This window comes from Nerophis lumbriciformis, linkage group LG27 (genome assembly GCF_033978685.3).
Source record: "Nerophis lumbriciformis linkage group LG27, RoL_Nlum_v2.1, whole genome shotgun sequence".
Lineage (NCBI taxonomy): Eukaryota > Metazoa > Chordata > Actinopteri > Syngnathiformes > Syngnathidae > Nerophis > Nerophis lumbriciformis.
The window spans coordinates 23416841-23437124 of NC_084574.2; the positions used below are offsets into that span (position 1 = coordinate 23416841).

The 20284-nt window shown below is 39.5% G+C and overlaps 1 protein-coding gene across 2 annotated transcripts in view; it reads left to right on the forward strand.

Moving 5' to 3' along the window:
- Positions 1 to 20284, forward strand: part of gpm6ab (glycoprotein M6Ab) — a 75832-nt gene that overhangs the window by 40987 nt on the left and 14561 nt on the right. The window contains exons 4-6 of one of the 2 annotated variants that reach the window (XM_061988356.2): positions 2517 to 2670; positions 7135 to 7214; positions 7318 to 7383. In XM_061988356.2, the coding sequence (XP_061844340.1) occupies positions 2517 to 2670; positions 7135 to 7214; positions 7318 to 7383 (300 nt within the window). The remainder of the gene's footprint in view (positions 1 to 2516; positions 2671 to 7134; positions 7215 to 7317; positions 7384 to 20284) is intronic. The other variant, XM_061988357.2, reaches the window with a different exon arrangement.

A 20284-nucleotide genomic window follows, 5' to 3' on the forward strand; every position in this document is an offset into this window, starting at 1 on the left:
GCCTGCGGGCCGGATCAGGCCCACGAACAGGTTTTATCCGGCCCGCGGGCTGAGTTTGCTAAATATAAAAATTTGCCGAAATTTTTGAATGAAAGAAACAGCTGTTCTAAATGTGTCCACTAAATGTCACAATAGCAATTCTTTGTATCTTTGTAGATGATGCTACATATGTACAAAAAATAAACCACATGTTAGTGCACCAGTCGAGGAAAATGAGCAAACTACATAAATAACATCCTGTAATTTGATTTTGATATTTTTTTTTTTCTTGATGGATTGAAAATGAACACCAATGAGTTGACAGATGACCATTATCACATAATTTATTCAAAAAGTATAAATAACGTCAAATAAAGACAGAATATTATCAACCGCAACATGTAAGTGTAAAAAAAAAAACCCATTATGATTTGTACAATTTCAAAATGTGCTTGTTCTATTTTTAAACAAAGAAAACAATCCGAAGTTGTCTTTATTTTTAAGTTATTGTGCCGTGATTTTACCAGTCCGGCCCACTTGGGAGTAGATCTTTCTCCATGTGGCCCTCGATCTAAAATGAGTTTGACACCCCTGGACTAGTTAGTTACGCACAATTTTGGTACAAACTATAACACACAGTATAACAAAATGTTTTGCAAAAATGTTTACTTTCATCAAATCAATCATTGATTCTACCAAAGGACCACTGACTGTACTATATAATGTTTACTGTTATTTGATCCGACAATAGCATGAAATAGTAACAGACACGTCAGAACAAGACAATTCAAATGAAAATGATAATAATAATAAATAATCCTGCGTTGGAAAAATAACTAAAGCGAAGCCGGCGCCGTTTCTGGGTGTTGTTGATAAATGGCTTTCACTTTGCATAGTGGAGTTTTAACTTGCAATTATAGATGTAGCGACGAAATGTAGTTACTGACAATGGTTTTCTGAAGTGTTCCTTAACATTTGACTAAAGCAGATGTGTCAAAGTCATTTTAGCTCAGGAGGAAAAGCATGGAGGAAAATCTGTGCACACGCGGGTCGGACTATTAAAAACATGGCATTAAAACTAAAAAATAAAGACAACTTCAGATTTTTTTTCTTTGTCTAACTTTGGCTAAAAATAGAACAAACACATTCTGAAAGCAGTAAAATAAAAACATAGAAAAAAATACCGGCACCAGTAAAATTTAGATCCATGAAGGAAATAAGTTTATAACTGAATGCATAAAAAAAAAAAGTTTTTGTATTCTTTATTTTAATGAATTAAGTAACGTTTATGACAACCTTTTTCCAAAACACAATATAGAATGTGAGATATAACAGGATAATGCATACATTTATCATTTGTTTTCAAAACACTTACAAAAATGTGGGACCCCAAAAATTGACTGTGGGACCCCATTTTTCTGACTTGATGGGGTTCCTAGCGCCAACACTGATGGAGTATCGGTGCGTGCAAAACAGCAGCAGGCGGCTGTGGCCTGCGGGCCGGATCTACTGCTAATCAAATATCATAGATCATTCATCCTTGACTTTGACACCCCTGGACTAGAAGGATTAGAAGCAGGCTAGTCAAGTGTCGTGATGTGGACTAGGAGATCAGTAAAGCAAAACGTCAAAGTACACAAAATCAAAAGTCTTGATCGCCGAATCCAGTCTGGACAGTTAATTTTTCTCACAAATTAAAAATCATGGACAAAATACGATTTGATAGCTTTTTTGTTATTGTTTTTGTTTGTTTAAAATATGGTATTGCCATTTTGCAGTAGCTGTACATGTTGTTGTTTTTTCTGCCAAAGCCAAATGTGCCATCATTTGCAACAATGTGAGATGCAAATTAAATGTGTTTTTAATCCATCAAAATTGGTCACGTTCTAGTTCAGGTGCCTGGGAATGGAATTTTAAATCAAAACAATGTCATTAAAGGCATTTAAAAATTATAAAAGAGAAAGAGATTTAAAAAAAAATGTTGAATTATTAGTTCAATATAAAATGAGTTTAAAAACTGTAACCAGTTGTTTATAATAGTGGGCAGTAAAAATACTACATAAATAGCAAATTTCTTTCTTTCCTTCTTTCTTTTATTTTGAACATTGAAAACATTGGTATGCACGTACAACATTTAAAACCTTGAGCATATCAGTATGTGGAATTAAATTACGGAATGGATTAAGTAAAGAAGTTAAACAATGTACTGATATGATCCAGTTAAAGAAGAAATAAGAATAATTATGAGAAACACTTTCAACCTTATTGAAAATGGGATATTCTTCATCTCAGAGGTTTATATGACTGACTTAATTATCTATTACAAAAACTGACGTTTTAATCATTCACGGATGTCATTGTGCTACAAAAAGAAGTCAGTAAATGAACGTATGTATTTGGAAACGCTCTGAAGTGGGAAAGGGGTAGGATTAAATAAGCTTTGCTTCTTCCTACTCCTTTTCGGACATTATGTAGAGTGAAATGATATGAGATTGTGTGATGTGGTTGTAATGTTAGTTGATGTTGTGTGTGTGCAGCTGATGTTCCTGGCCTACGTCTTCTTCCTGGTCTGGCTTGGTGTGACGGCCTTCACCAGCCTGCCGGTCTTCATGTACTTCAACGTGTGGTCCATGTGCAAGAACACCAGCTTGCTTGAGGGTCCTAAATTCTGCGTGGACCTACGCCAGTTTGGTACGTACTAAAATAGAGTTTTAGATGAACTTGTAAATGGTAAATGGGTTATACTTGTATAGCGCTTTTCTACCTTTTTTAAGGAACTCAAACGCTTTGACACTATTTCCACATTCACCCATTCACACACATATTCACACACTGACGGCGGGAGCTGCCATGCAAGGCGCTAACCAGGACCCATCAGGAGCAAGGGTGAAGTGTCTTGCTCAAGGACACAACGGACGTGACTAGGGTGGTAGAAGGTGGGGATTGAACCAGGAACCCTCAGGTTGCTGGCACGGCCACTCTCCCAACTGCACCACGCCGTCCCCTTGTGTCATGTCCATCCATCTATAGCAGTGTTTTTCAACCACTGTGCCGCGGCACACTAGTGTACCGTGAGATACAGTCTGGTGTGCCGTGGGAGATTATGTAATTTCACTTAATTGGGTTAAAAATATTTTTTGCACACAAGTAATTGTAATCCGTAAAATAGTTGTTGAGTGTCTGTACTGTTTAGAGCTCGGCAGAGTAACCATGTTATACTCTCCCATATCAGTAGGTGGCAGCAGGTAGCTAATTGCTTTGTAGATGTCGGGAACTGGAGGCAGCGTGCAGGTAAAAAGGTATCTAATGCTTAAACCAAAAATAGACAAAAGGCGAGTGCCCCTAAGAAAAGGCATTGAAGCTTAGGCACGGTTTTGCAAAACGAAACTAAAACTGAATTGGCTGTAAAGTAAACAAAACACAAAATGCTGGACGACAGCAAAGACTTACAGCGTGTGGAGCAGATATGGCGTCCACAAAGTACATCCGAACATGACATCACAATCGACAATGTCCCCACAAAGAAGAAAAGCGTCCGCACAACTTTAATAGTCTAGATTGCGAAAACCAAGCAGGTGTGGAGAATAGCGCTCAATGAAGACATAAAACTGCAACAGGAAAATACCAACAAAACAGGAAAAAACACCAAAATAGGAGCGCACGACAAGGACTAAAACACTGCACACAGAAAAACACCAAAAAACTCAAAATAATTCAAGGTCGTGACAGTACACCTACTTTGAGACAAGAGCTATAGTGAGGCATGCTTGGTTATGGTTTAAATTCATATCAAACAATTGCGAGAACGGCTTTTTATTGTCGATATCGGCTACTGAGTTTCATTTTTTAATGATTTCTGCTTGTGGTGTGCCTCAGAATTTTTTCAATGAAAAAAATGTGCCTTGGCTCAAAAAAGGTTGAAAAACACTGATCTATACAACTTACTCCAGGTCCACAAATACCACTTTTTATGATTACAAAGTTCTATTTCACTACAGTGAAAACAATGAGGTACAACTTAAATGTATCTTTGATAATCAGTCCCTCCAGGAATTTGCGAAGTCCCGATCGCGCCAATTCACGCAAATTTGACCAATCCCTGCGAATTATGTGCAGCCTTGCAACTTTGTTAATTGCTCGCAACTTCCCCGCACATTTTGCCTCATCAGTGTCAGTTTTGTGAATTCAATGGGTCAATTAAATCAGAATCAGAAATACTTTATTAATCCCTGAGGGGAAATTCAGCACAATCCCATTCAAGAGCAGACAAACAGTACAGGGAGACAGGACGGGAGCGCTGACGGCTCTGCCAACTTCCGGCGCCCCTTACAAAAAAGGTGAGAAACAGGTAAACGCTGGGAAGAGGGGCTGGGGGGATTCAGTCTAAGCCTGGGCCCCTGGAGAGGGGGGTCCAGACTGAGGCCAAGGAGAAAAAAACCTCATAGAAATAGCACACATAAATGTGTGTAAGAGGGAAACAACAAAGGACACTAAAGACAGCCAGCCACTTCTACACACAGCCACAAAAGTAAAACAACAACAAACAAAACCGCATACACACTGTGGTGACCTCTGCGGTGTTCCACGCCATCATCTGAGACAGGAGCAGACCCAACAAAGCAACCAAGAGAGCCGACTCCACTCTCGGCCGCCCACCAACTCTCGGCCAGTGTCCAGTCCGCATTCAATGTCCGCATTGAATTAAATCTTGCCAAACTTACGTTTGTTTCTTGTTTAGGCGATGCGGGAACTAATACTTTTAACAAGATATATAAACTCCCACACACCTTAGACCAGGCCTGGGCAGTTATTTTGCCTCGGGGGGCCAAATTTGGAGAAAAAAATGTGTCTGGGGGCCCGTATATCTATTTTTAGGAACACTAATTTCAAAACCTCACAATAATGTCTGATTGAATGCTCAAAACGTTGTGACAGACCGCTTTAAAAATGGAATGGAATTTTCCTGAATGAGACACCCAGAATGTACATGAAAATGAAGAATGTGGGATTTACAATATTAACTATGAACGATAAAACACTGAATATTGACAACAAATCGATCAAAATATTTTACAATCAAAAGAAACGCAACAAAAATGCAACAAAGTGAAATATAAAAGTGAAGGGTAAAAAACCCACCTACAATCTGATATATCTGATACATCACTAAGCTTTAGAACTTTGTTGTAAAAATCTCATTCCGCGTCTGTCCCTTACACCCACATTTCAGGCTGGCCGCTCTGGAAACACTGTGCGGAAACGCTCCCCGCCCACACTGCTTGGTGCCTCGTCTGAGCTGCTGTGACGTATATTACCATAGTAACTAATTAGATTACCATAGTAACTAATTAGATTACCATAGTAACTAGTACAAACGTATATTATGCAAAAGCTCAGATTCCAACCATCGAAATACTTTGTATAGTTCAAGACTTACAGTCATTGGAAAACATCACTGCACATCATAATGAGAGCTACACTTTCCATCTTAAGGATCTAAAAAAATGATTTGGGAATGTCCGGCGGGCCGGATTGAAAAGCTTAACGGGCCGCATGTGGCCCCCGGGCCTTAATTTGCCCATGTCTGCCTTAGACCTACTTCTGGTTCTTGTTGACGGCCCTAACCATTCTGGGTAATAAATACTGGTGTCCTTACTTCATAATTTACATGTTTCTATATATTTATTTAAAAAATTTTGTCCAGGTTAGGTACTTTAACGATTAATTAGCTATTTGCATGCCTGCACCAGGCTTGTTCTCGTTGTGTAACATGTTCAGCCTCGTCCTCCAGTGATAATAATACTTGCTAACGATACTTAAGATATTAATAAATGCAGTTGTAGAGGTTGTTCTCTAGTGCAGTGGTCCCCAACCACCGGTCCGCGGACCGATTGGTACCGGGCCGCAAAAAAAAAAGAAACATTTTTTAATTTTATTTTTTTAATTTTATTTTTTTCATTAAATCAACATAAAAACACAATATATACACTATATATCAATGTATATCAATACAGTCTGCAGGGATACAGTCCGTAAGCACACATGATTGTATTTCTTTATTAAAAAAAACCAAAAAACCCAATCTACTCACATGTCACTGTCTTCGAGGCCGGTCCTTGCACACCCCATTCCGCGGCAGGCCCGCAGGCCACGGCCCCCTCCACAGCAGTTTATTTGCTGTAATGGAGGTGATTATTATTACCCTAGGGGAGCGTCTCCACACTGTGTATGGAGACATACAATCACCTGCAAGGTTGTCAGCTGGGGGACTAAAGATAAATACAGTGTTAGCCAGAGGGGTTTGTGATTGGCATTAAAAGGCATCAATCGAAAATGACGATTACAAACTTATTACGTATTATCATACTTTCCAAACATGTTTTTGTCTAAATAAAAATACTTAACTTTACAGCAAACTACCCATCCAATTGATAAAAATCACAATACATTTTACGTATATTACTGTAAATTGAAAAAAAAAGCTATTACTGTTTTTTGCGTTGAAATGATGTTGACTGAGCTGCCAGTTTTTGACTGTAAAATCCACGGTTGTGGTTTTTAACGTTGTATTACTGGAAATGGAAAGACGGTGCATTTGTTTTTACGGTAGAAAAACTGGCAGCTAAGTTGCCAGAATAAAAAATAATAATAACTTGTACAGTTTTTCCATTAACATTATAATGTTGTAAAAACCAATGTAAATGTAATAGTAAAATTCTGGCAACTGAGCTGCGAGCTTTTTTCGTTTAAAAAAAACCCCTCCAATAAACAGTGGTATTGTTTTTCTACTTACTGTAAAATGTTGTAAAAAATTAAAATTTTGTAAATGTAAATTTTATACTGTAAAATCGACAATTTGCTTAAAACAATTTATTTAATTAATAATGAAAGCCAGAGGCAAATTCATACATTATTCACTGTTACAAGTGGCCCTCTGATGGCAGTCACAACTGCCATGTGGCCCTCAATGAAAACCAGTATGACATCCCTGAATTAGCACATCCCTAATATAAAGTATCATTTAGTTTTAGTCTGTTGGCCCTCCACAAATTATTCAATATTTTATATTTAATCATTATACAATATTGAATCCAATTTAAAGATATATAATAATTACCAATATGGCTTCAGTCAGTCTTAACCATGTTTGCTCAGCAGGAGCCGTGACCATATCTGAGGAGAAGAAGCTTTGCACTGGATCTGGGAAGTTCTTGCAGATGTGCGAATCCAACGAGGTAAGAACCACCGTGTTTGAACCGACACGGTGGATAAAACGAGTAAGACATAAATAAGTCGACTGTTTGATGGTGATCCAAGTATTTACTGTGACTCTTACAGCTGGACTTGACCTTTCACCTGTTTGTGTGTGCACTGGCGGGCGCAGGGGCGGCTGTGATTGCCATGGTGAGGAACACACAAAGCACTTTACAATTCTATGGAAGCACTTTTGTTCATATGACCACACTGGGTAGACACGTAGATGTTGACAGTTAGTCAGCAACCGGTGGCTCTAGAGCCGCTCTTTAGCGCCGCCCTAGTGGCTCCTTGGACTTCTTTCAGAGATGTGTGAAACCGGAAAAAGATGTAGAAAAAAAATATTTTTTTGTTTTAATATATTTTCTGTAGGAGGACAAACATGACACAAACCTTCCTAATTGTTAGAAATCCCACTGTTTATGTTAAACATGCTTCACTGATGAGAGTATTTGGCAAGCACCGTTTTGTCCTACCAATTTCAACAATCCTTGAACTCATCATAGTTTGTTTACATCTACAACTTTCTCCGATGCTGCCACAGAAAGACGTGTTTTATGCCACTCCTCCTTTGTCTCATTTTGTCCACCAAACATTTTATGCTGTGCGTGAATGCACAAAGGTGAGCTTTGTTGATTTTATTGATTTGCTGGAGTGCTTATCGGGCATATTTGGTCAGTCTGTGACTGCAAGCTAATCGATGCTAACATGCTATTTAGGCATGTTAGCACATATTGCATCATTATGCCTCGTTTGTAGGTATATTTGAGCTCATTTAATTTCCTTTACTTATGTCTTCTGTGTATTTAATTTATATTTGCATATCTCATGACACATTATCTGTATGTAATATTGGCTGCATTTCCCATAGTTGTTTGTGTGCCATGTTGTTCCAGACCACAGCAAACATTACCCAGCTTGCAAAGATTGTAATAAATCCATTAGAAGAAGACAGCCTGCCGTTTCCTTAAACTTGGACACACACATATATACCTTTGGTCATTCTGAGCCAGTAATTTCCAGAAGTTATCTCATCCTGTGAGAAGCCTCCATTTTACTAATGATTTCCAATGTTGTAAAAATGTGTAGAATAAATATTAAAATACAACATTTCTGTCAACGAAGATTTGCGTCAGCCTTTGATAGTAGGCTAATATAACTAATATAGACACTTACATCATGTGTTGCCTTCATTATAACACTTATATAAGGCTTTTCATTTTTTGCCGCTCTATACAGACTTTTTTTTTGTATTTTTGGTCCAATATGGCTCTTTCAATATTTGGGGTTGCCGACCCCTGCTTTAAGATTAAGTCAGTTTAAACTCTAAATGAGTATTTCAAAGGTGAAAACAGGTCAAGTAAAACAAAACTTATGATAAATGATATTCAGTTTTATGTGGTCATGTTCGTTGCACATTTGAATGTGCTTTGGGTACTGTACAGTATCAAGCAGAAATATCTGCAAGAAATAAAACAAGATCACTGCTTACATTAGTGGTAAAGCTCCACATTAACTAATCAAAGCATTGCAGGCCATTTGGTGCTGGGGGGACAGTGGCGGGCCGTGCGTTTCCCACCTAGGCCTTCAGTGATGTCCGACTTCAATAATTACCTCTCAAAATACCATCATTTATGTCACCACATGACCATTGCTGGAGAAATACTATACAGAAACACATTTACGCTCTACTGGCCATTGAATCACCTCAACAGTGTACAAAACTTTTCTGGCGCATTTAAAAATCAATAAACCCGCTTCAGCAATTAAAACATATCTTTTGTGGTACTGTCAAAATTAAAATTGCAAAGAACATTAAACGTGAAAAAATAAAGAAATAAAATATTTGAACTCACAATTCGACGCCGTATAACCCCTCGTAGTCGGTTTATTCGAGTGGAAATGGCGGGCATTTCCCCATTTCATCGTCGCCATCGTCTCACAAGATGTAGTTTGTCTTTAAATATCCTTCTTGAAAATGGCCTTGCAAATATATATCTGCCACCTAATCAATGGTTTGTTCTACTTCTTTGTGGGTCAACACTTCCTGCTTGAGTAAATTGCAACTTGTGATTGGATACTCACTTTGGAATGACAAGTGAGTATCCAATCACAGTCTCATTAACATCAGACTACCGAGATAGGCTACTGTCAACAACTTGTGATCTGATTGGCTATCGCAACTGTCTATCAACTGTGTGTGTTCTCAAATTTATCCGCTAATGGTCCCGATGAGTATCCAATCACAGGACGCGTAAATGTCACGTTCAATGTGAGGCCAGCTAGAAGGCCTTACTGACAACTCGTGATCTGATTGGCTATCGCAATTCAAGATTCAAGATTCAAGATGATTTATTGTCAAATCTTAACATGCACAAGACACATAAGAACTGAAAAGTATATTTTCGGCACAGTCCCACTAAGAGCAGACATACGTTACAGGGAGACAAGACAAGACCGCCGACGGTGCAGCCATTTTTACGGCACTCCTTAAAAAAAGGTGAGAAAAAGGTGATATTGGGAAAGGGGGGAGAGTAAAAAAATATAAGTCAAAGGCTGGATCGACAAGAGGGGGTCCAGACTGAGTCCAAGGGAAAAAACCTCATTTGCAATGCAAACATAAACACGTTACATTTAGTCACAACAAACTCGCAACAGAGGGAAGGTGAGTTGGAGCAAACAAGCGGTGGTGAAGGCGGTGGTTGGGGAAGGGGCAGGTGCGTGCATGTATGCCCAATCAACTTGGATGTGATGTTGAAGTGTTTTTGTGGACTGGGGCCGATCTCAAAGTTCGACACCGGGTGCTTGTTGAGAAAAAGGGAGGTCAAAAGCGTCCATCGTTGAGGTGTCCTCGGGGGTGTTTTTCAGAGCAGCCTGTTCCTGATAACACAGCGTCAAGGCCATTCGAGGGAGTCAAATCGTAGATTAGGATGTTGTTTTTCTTCGAGCAGTCAGAAAACAATGACATGCCTGCCCTATTGTCCATGCTGGTTTTCTCTCAAATTGTCTATCAACTGTATGTTCCCGTTCACCTACAGTGCACAGACGCCTGCATTGTTGATTCTGAAGGCCTCGGGCAGATTTGGTACAGCATGGCAACATAAGCTAGCTGAATTCTGATTGGATACAAACTCTAACCTAAAAACAACAGCACTGGAAAGAGCATAATATGACAGTATGAAAGTAAATAAAAAAATGAATTTTATCTTTAATTATGATCATGATTTCTGGTTATGTTAGGCCAGCAGAGAAGGCCTTGCTGGCCCTTGATGGCACCCCACTGCTGGGGGACGGAACTTAAAAGGGAGGCCCCCAAGCCTGACTCATCCCTTTACTTACCGTTTATATTACTTGATGTTATATCCATCTACAGTACATGGCCATTTTAAATTGGGCAGTTAAGGCCTGATTTACAATAGGTTTGCGTGTAGTAAACACGTGCAAACTTGATAGCACACGCAAAGCTGATCTACTGAACGTGTGCAAAGTGGATTGTCGTCTAATAAGGCGTGCAAACCATTTTCCGTCTCTGTCTTCATTAATACACAGTCATCCAAGGTCAGCCTGTAGACTGTGTGGACAGCTACAAGTACATCGGCACGGTCATAGACTCAAAGCTGACCTTCGAGGTGAACTGCGAAGCGGTGTGTAAAAAAAGGGACACCAACATCTTCATTGCCTGAGGAAACTGTCACGTCTCCACATAGATAGAACCATGTTGTCGCTCTTTTATCGGGCATATATTGAATCGATCCTGGTGTCATGGTTTGGTAGTTTGTCCTTGAGAAACAAGTTTGCACTAAGCCAAATTGTAAAGTGGGCTAGTAAGCTTATAGGTGAGCTGCAACTCAACCTATCTGACATCTATGCCACACAGCTGCAGTGGAAGGCCAGCTCTATTATTCACCACTGCACCCATCATCCTTTACACAGTGAATTCCAGCTCCTTTGCTCTGGTTGGCAGTTCATTGTTCGTCTTTGTAGAACCGAAGGATATAAGAATACTTTTGTACCTGCTGCCATCACACACTTAAATAAGGCTATCACATGGTGATTTTATTTTATTTATTTTATTTATTTTATTTATTTTATTTATTTTATTTATTTTATTTATTTTATTTTTTTTTTTATGCCATAGCACTTTAATCACAATTATGTTATTGGTTCATTATTAGGTATTATATTTGATTGTTCTACATCAGGGGTGTCAAACGGCCGGATGCGGCCCGTGGGCCGGGTGAGGCCCGCGAACAGGTTTAATCCGGCCCACGGGATGAGTTTGTTAAGCCTAAAAATGAGCCGAAATTTTTGAATGAAAGAAACTGTTGTTCTAAATGTGTCCACTAGATGTCGCAATAGCAATTATTTGTATATTTGTAGATGATGCTACATATGTAAAAAATACAAATAAACCACATGATGTTAGTGCATCAGTCGAGGAAAATGAGATAACATCCTGTAATTTGATTTTGATACTATTTTTTTTATTTTGGTAACACTTTAGTATGGGGAACATATTCTAAGTAACAAAGACCTACGCCTTGGGCACTAATACACCCCCACACAATCACAGATGCTAGATTTTTAACTTTGCGCCTATAACAATTTGGATGGTTCTTTTCCTCTTCGGTCTGGAGGACACAACGTCCACAGTTTCCAAAAACGATTTGAAATGTGGACTCGTCAGACCACAGAACACTTTTCCACTATGCATCAGTCCATCTAAGATGAGCTCGGGCCCAGCGAAGCCGGCGGCATTTCTGGGTGTTGTTGATAAATGGCTTTCGCTTTGCGTAGTAGAATTTTAACTTGCACTTACAGATGTAGCGACCAACTGTAGTTACTGACAGTGGTTTTCTGAAGTGTTCCTGAGCCCGTGTGGTGATATCCTTTACACACTGATGTCGCTTTTTGATGCAGTACCGCCTGAGGGATCCAAGGTCACGGGCATTCAATGTTACGTGCAGTGATTTCTCCAGATTCTCTGAACCTTTTGATGATATTACGGACCGTAGATGTTGAAATCCCTAAATTCCTTGCAATAGCTCGTTGAGAAATGTTGTTCCTAGACTGTTCGACAATTTGCTCACGCATTTGTTCACAAAGTGGTGACCCTCGCCCCATCCTTGTTTGTGAATGACTGGGCATTTCATGGAAGCTGCTTTTATACCCAATCATGGCACCCACCTGTTCCCAATTAGCCTGTTCCTCTGTGGGATGTTCCAAATAAGTGTTTGATGAGCATTCCTCAACTTTCTCTGTCTTTTTTGCCACTTGTGCCAGCTTTTTTGATGCATGTTGCAGGCATCAAATTCCGAATGCGCTAATAATTGCAAAAAAATAACAACGTTTTCCAGTTCGAACGTTAAGTATCTTGTCTTTGCAGTCTATTCAATTGAATATAGGTTGAAAAGGATTTGCAAATCATTGTATTCTGTTTTTATTTACCATTTACACAATGTGCCAACTTCACTGGTTTTGAGGTTTGTATGTGCATAAGTCTTTCAATTATACTTATTATTAGGCAAGCAAGATAAACCGTTTTGAGGTGTAATACAAAAGTAAGCTGGCAAAAGCGGAGAATCCTACCTTGATTTAAAAACATTTATCTATCAATTATATTATTTTTTTTCGTTCAGACTGAAATTGAGTTTTTACATACGATGCATATTCCACGGTGATTCCTTTTTGCAGCAATCTATTTGTGTCTGCCATTTCCCCTTTATCTGTCATCATAAAATATTTACTTTCAGTATTCTGACTGTAAGAAATGCAATGTGTTCGACTATATTTGCTGGCAATTGCACAAAAAAACGAAACCAGGCCTTGTTTTGAAGCCAGTGGGAAAGAGGGGGATATTGGCAGTGAGTCACCAGGCTGTGTCGTTATCCAAACTGTGCTATGAAACCCTTCTAAAAGACATTCATCTGTATGCTTCTCTCTATATACCGCACATAATATACTGTACATGAAACATGTATCGCCCAACATCTTATTCATGATATGTCTAAGGCCCTGTGTCATCTCCCTCTATTTCTGCACCTGTTTATCGCTGCTTACATTCACAGGGGGTTGGCACCCGTCCCAGGAAAGAAAACACTCCACCCACTCACATTTTGGTGTGAGAAGCACAAAACTGCAAAGCCTTTAAAAAATGTATCTATATGTGAGACTTCTAATCAGCCAAAAGTAACGATATATATATATATATATATATATATATATATATATATATATATATATATATATATATATACATATATACGAAACGCCGAACCAGTGAAGTTGGCACGTTGTGTGATTCGTAAATAAAAACAGAATACAATGATTTGCAAATCCTTTTCAACTTATATTCAATTGAATAGACTGCAAAGACAAGATATTTAATGTTCGAACTGAGAAACAATTTTTTTTTTTTGCAAATAATCATGAACTCAGAATTTAATGGCAGCAACACATTGCAAAAAAGTTGGCACAGGGGCACTTTTACCACTGTGTTACATGGCCTTTCCTTTTAACAACACTCAGTAAACGTTTGGGAACTGAGGAGACCAATTTTGGAAGCTTTTCAGGTGGAATTCTTTCCCATTCTTGCTTGATGTACAGCTTAAGTTGTTTAACAGTCCGGGGTCTCCGTTGTGGTATTTTACGATTCTTAAAGGGGAACATTATCACCAGACCTATGTAAGTGTCAATATATACCTTGATGTTGCAGAAAAAAGACCATATATTTTTTTAACCGATTTCCGAACTCTAAATGGGTGAATTTTGGCGAATTAAACGCCTTTCTATTATTCGCTCTCGGAGCGATGACGTCACAACGTGACGTCACATCGGGAAGCAATCCGCCATTTTCTCACTTTCGTCGGTGTGTTGTCGGAGGGTGTAACAACACGAACAGGGACGGATTCAAGTTGCACCAGTGGCCCAAAGATGCCAAAGTGGCAAGAAATTGGACGAAATTTGTTCAAAATACGAGGGTGTGGAAAAGCCGACGAAATGGTCAGTCGTTTGTTCCGCGCACTTTACCGACGAAAGCTATGCTACGACAGAGATGGCAAGAATGTGTGGATATCCTGCGACACTCAAAGCAGATGCATTTCCAACGATAAAGTCAAAGAAATCTGCCGCCAGACCCCCATTGAATCTGCCGGAGTGTGTGAGCAATTCAGGGACAAAGGACCTCGGTAGCACGGCAAGAAATGGCGGCAGTTTGTTCCCGCAGACGAGCGAGCTAAACCCCCTGGATGTCTTGGCTCACACCGTCCCTTATGCCACCGAAGATGATCAAGAGAAGAATATCGACCCTAGCTTCCCTGGCCTGCTGACATCAACTCCAAAACTGGACAGATCAGCTTTCAGGAAAAGAGAGCGGATGAGGGTATGTCTACAGAATTTATTAATTGATGAAAACTTTATTCATTACTCGCGGTTTTACGTAAATTATTATACATAAACTGTGTTTACCAATAATTTAGCTTAAAAACATTTATTTTTTTCAATCATTCGAGTACATTCGGGTAGTCTTGTGTAATGCAGTATTTTGTGTCTATTTAGGTATGGTTAACCTGAGTGCTGAAATCGTGGAAAAATATATGTTCTTAGCGCGCCTGAAATGGGCTGTCTGCACTCTCAAAGTGCATGTTGTTGCCAAATGTATTTCATATGCTGTAAACCTAGTTCATAGTTGTTAGTAATTATCTTATCAGACAGTGTTAAGCCGCTGAAATCCGAGTCTGAATCCGAGCTAATGTCGCTATACCTTGCTGTTTGTTTGTATTGGCATCACTGTGTGACGTCACAGGAAAATGGACGGGTGTATATAACGATGGTTAAAATCAGGCACTTTGAAGCTTTTTTTAGGGATATTGCGTGATGAGTAAAATTTTGAAAAAAACTTCGAAAAATAAAATAAGCCACTGGGAACTGATTTTTAATGGTTTTAACCCTTCTGAAATTGTGATAATGTTCCCCTTTAATGTGCCACACATTTTCAATGGGTGACAGGTCTGGACTACAGGCAGGACAGACAGTCTAGTACCCACACTCTTTTACTATGAAGCCACGCTGTTGTAACACGTGGCTTGGCGTTGTTTTGCTGAAATAAGCAGGGGCGTCCATGATAATGTTGCTTGGATGGCAACATATGTTGCTCCAAAACCTGTATGTACCTTTCAGCATTAATGGCCTTCACAGATGTGTAAGTTACCCATGCCTTGGGCACTAATACACCCCCATATATATATATATATATATATATCTGGTCTGAAATGTTTTCCAGAAAATATGGAAGTATGAGAAAAAGTGGGAATTTTTAGAAAGTGTGAAATAGTTATTCTGCCTGTTTTGATGTTGGAATGGTTTGAGAAATCTGGAACTAGTGAGAATTCTCAGGATTAAAGGGAATTTAGGTTTGGAAAATGTGGACGTTTTGGAAAAGTTGGAATGTTTTGTGAAAGAGTTGAGCATTTTGAAGTTGGACTGGTTTCAATACATTGAGAAATGTGGAAACAGTTGAGTATCAAAAGCAAGTAATGCATTATAATGTGGTTGTTTCACACTTTTCGATGTATTACAATGAAACGTGCGTAAAAAATCAAGTCTATTATTGTTATTGTTTTTATTATTTATTGTATTATAAAAAAATAATCGGTTGAGTGTCCTAATCCAATACTGATTTTGGATATCGGTTCGATATCAGCAAATAAACAAGTATCGGCTTACATGTAAAATCACTGATGTAAGCGCTTGCTTGTGGACAGCCAGTTAGCATCTAAATGTCTTCCAATAAGCACACAAGGTTGATCTTTTCTTGTATTTTAGTTATGTATATTTCAAAAAGTTCAATATGGTAGGCTACTAGAAGCTAGCAGCTACACAACAGCTGAGCATACAATAGCACACAGGCTAGACATGCATATGTGTCCTTAATTAAAAACAATATTGCAGTCTAAAACCCAATATTGTCTATATGAGTGGTTCTCAAACTTTTTCCACCAAGTACCACCTAAGAAAACACTTAGCTATCCAAGTATCATCATAATGACCAACATTAAAACACAGTGGTGTAGTAGGCCTAAGTATTAATTAAAAACAAGGCAGATGTTTAATTTAACAAGTATATTTAATATTTTTTGGTCACTTTGGCATTACACACTGTGTGTTTGAGTTTAGGAAAATAAAATACTGTACTCCAATGAAGTGTTTCTTTGGTGTACCACTAGATAGAGCCCACGTACAGTAGTAAACATACCACAGTTTGAGAATCCCTGGTATATATAAACAAATATTGTTGCATATAATTTACAGATACAAAGTATATATAAATACAGTATATATATAGCATTTTAAAGTTAGCATGCTAAAATGCTGAGTGTGACATGCGTCAAGTACCAAAATATATTACTCTGTAATTAAATAATGTGTTTTGAATGCTGCCCTGCTAACGTTGGCATGCATCAATTACTAAAATATGACTGAGGTGTTAAAGATACAAAATTAGCTAATAAAAAAGATAGTCTGTTAATATCAGAATAAAAACGATTTTGCCGCGGGCCATTAAAAAAAAAAGACACAATTTGGACACCGATGGTCTAACACAGGGGTTGGCAACCCTAAACATTGAAAGAGCCATATTGGACCAAAAATACAAAAAACAAATCTGTCTGGAGCCGCAAAAAAGGAAAAGCCATATATAAGTCTTATAATGAAAGCAAAACATGACATAAGTGTCTATATTAGCTATAATAGCCTACTATCAAAATGACTGTTTGTCGCAGGCTGAAGCAAATCTTCGTAGACAGAAATGTTGAAATGTAATATTTATTCTACACATTTTTACAACATTAGAAACCATTAGTAAATCAGAGGCTACTCAGAAGGTTAGATAACTCCTGGAAATTACTGGCTTTTAATGGCCAAAGGTATAGATGTGTGTGTCCAATTTAAAGGAAAGGGCAGGCTTCTTTTAATGCATTTATTACAATCTTTGGCAAACTAGGTAATGTTTGCTGTGGTCTGGAACAACATGGCACACAAACAACTATCTGAAATGCAGCCAATATTACATACATATAATGTGTCATGAGACATGCAAGCATAGCTTTCGTCGGTAAAGTGTGCGGAACAAACGTCCAATTTCTTGCCACTTTCGCATCTTTGCAAAAAACTGGTGCAACTTGAATCCATCCCTGTTCGTGTTGTTACACCCTCCGACAACACATCGACGAGGCATGATGTCTCCAAGGTACGGAAAACAGTCGAAAAAAACGGAAAATAACAGAGCTGATTTGACTGGGTGTTTGAGAAAATGGCGGATTGTAGATTAACTACGATCAAAGTATTGGACAGGACGTCGAAAATGTGTAATAAAGTTGTACTTTATATAAGAAAAAAATGGCATACAAAACGGTACAAAACGATCCTTATATCTTGTTATCTGTCATTCATTCATCACCCGTGGGCTCGTAATCCTCAATCTCAACAACCACAATGCACCTGCTCCCGGTCCTTTCTAACATCCGGTTTTGCCGCAATGCATTGTGGAACATGCAGTCTTTTAGTTAACCCTTTGTTCGGCTATTGAGTAGAAAACAACTCAATTCAGTGTCAGTGTTTCTCAAATAATCAATATCAAATACATGTATAAATCAAATCAATTCCCTTTTAACTCTTTTTAGCTGTAAATAATAATAGATCAATTTATCAGCAATTAAATCAAATGATCATCACACATGAACTATATAACGCAAAAGTTACAACATCCTCCCCCCATGAACTACGTTCATCTAAATCTCAAGACAGTACAGTAACTGAATAGGTCTTCTTAACAAAGTCCCTGAGGGAGTGCGGACTATGCACGACCTGACAAGTCCATCTCTGCCGGTAAACAGTTCTGTGATTCTTCCCAGTTTCCAGGTTTGTCTGGGGGTGTTGTCCTCTCCAATGAGTACAACGTCACCCACTTTCAGTGGTGTGGGTGTCGGTGTGTCACAGCGGTGCGCTGACTTCAAGTCCAGTAGGTAATCCCTGCGCCAGGCGGTCCAGAAACTGGTTGTGAGTCTCTGTCTGTACATCCATCTTCGAGTGATCTCTGCCTTGTTTGCAGTTGGGTGCTGAAAGTTAGCAGGGAAGGGCTTTGGTGGCAGAGAGGTCAGCCGTTTTCCCACCAGAAAGTGGGCTGGGGTCAGCGGCTGTGGTTCATCCACTTCATTGTGCACAAATGTCAGAGGTCTTGAGTTTATGATCGCCTCCACCTCTGTCAGTATTGTGCACATCTCTTCAAAGTTGAGTGAAGCTCTCCCTAGAACTTTCTTCAGGCATGTTTTTACTGATCGGACGTGCCTCTCCCAGAATCCACCCCACCAGGCTGCTCTTTCTGCAATGAACTTCCAGGTGATGCCCTTTTCTGAGAAGAATTTTAACAGCTGGGGTTCTTTGATAGCTTTCCACAGCTCCTTCAGGTCTTGGTCAGCTCTCTTGAATGTTCTGGCATTGTCTGAGTAGATTATTTTGCATAATCCTCTTCTGGAGATGAATCTTTTCAGCGCTAACAAGAATGTCTCTGTTGACTGATCTGAAACCAGTTCCAGGTGTACTGCTCTGGTAACAGCACAGGTGAATAGCGCGATGTATGACTTCTTCCCAGAATCATCTGTTTTCACATAAAGTGGACCTGCAAAATCCACACCTGTGACTTCGAATGATGGGGATTCAGTTATTCGGTCTTTGGGCAAGGGCGCAGTGATCTGCTGTCCGGCCTTTGCCTTGAATCTTTTGCAAACTGCAGCTGGCCACAGTTCTCTTCACTAGCTGCCTGGCACGCTCCAGTATCTCTCCCTCACTTGAACGAGAGTGTCTCTCACTCCTGAGTGCATCACTTTTTCATGACAGCTTTGTATCAGCAGTTCTGAATATCTGTGTTTATAGGGCATAATCCATGGGTGCTGCTCTCTGTATGTGAACTCGGACTGCTGCAGCCTTCCTACCACACTGAGCAGCTCGTGTTCATCCAGGAAAGGTTTGAATTCTTTAATCTTGCAGTCATTGTTTAGGCCCTTTTCCGCTTTCAGTTGTTTGATCTCCTGGCTGAAACTCTGTTGTTGTGTTGTCTTGATCCAGTACTTTTCTGCTTCGAAGAACTCGTCAGCAGTTAGTTCTCCCTTTTTCTTTGTTTTTGTTTGAGCATTGGCTATGAATCTCTTTATCCAGGCTGTCACTCTGAGGACTCTTTTCAGCTTGCTGTATCTTTCCAGTTCTAACACTGGTTCAGTGGGGTCTGTGTCATTTGCAGCGAGCTGTACAGTGATCTGTTGGCTAGACCTTAGTTCTGCATTCACCTTGTCTGGAACATTGTCATTTTCAGTCTCCTCTGACTGATCAGTTGATGTCAGAACGCTGGGCCCGTTCCACCATAGGTGGTTCTGTATCAGCCCTACAACACTTTGTCCTCTTGTGGGGAGGTCAGCTGGATTTATCTTCCCTGGGATGTGTGACCATCTCTCAGGGTTGGTCAGTGACTGGATCTCGGTCACTCTGTTTGCAACAAACTGTTTCCACTTCTGAGCTGAGCTGCAAATCCAATGCAGTGTAATCATAGAGTCTGTCCACATTCTTATCTGATTTTGTTCCAGTTTTAGAGTCGTCATCAAGTTGTTGGCTAGTGTCGCTCCAATCACAGCTCCCATGAGCTCCAAGCGTGGCAGTGTCATTTTCTTGAGAGGAGCCACCCTGGATTTGGAAGCGACGAGACTCATTATAGGTTCTCCGTCTGGCGATTCACCTTGTAGGTACGCTGCAGTACTGTAAGCTCTTTCACTTGCGTCGCAGAACACATGTAGTGTTAGGGCATGTTTATTTTCTGGCTGCATGTCTGTTCGATACCACCTTGGTATGGCGAGCTGGTGTAGCTGGGGCAGTTCTGAACACCATTGTTGCCATTCTTGAGTCAGGTCAGGTGGTAGCTCTTTGTCCCAGGAGAGTCCTCTCTCCCACATTTCTTGAAACATGCACTTGATTCTGATTGTGAAAGGTGTCAGGAACCCGAGTGGGT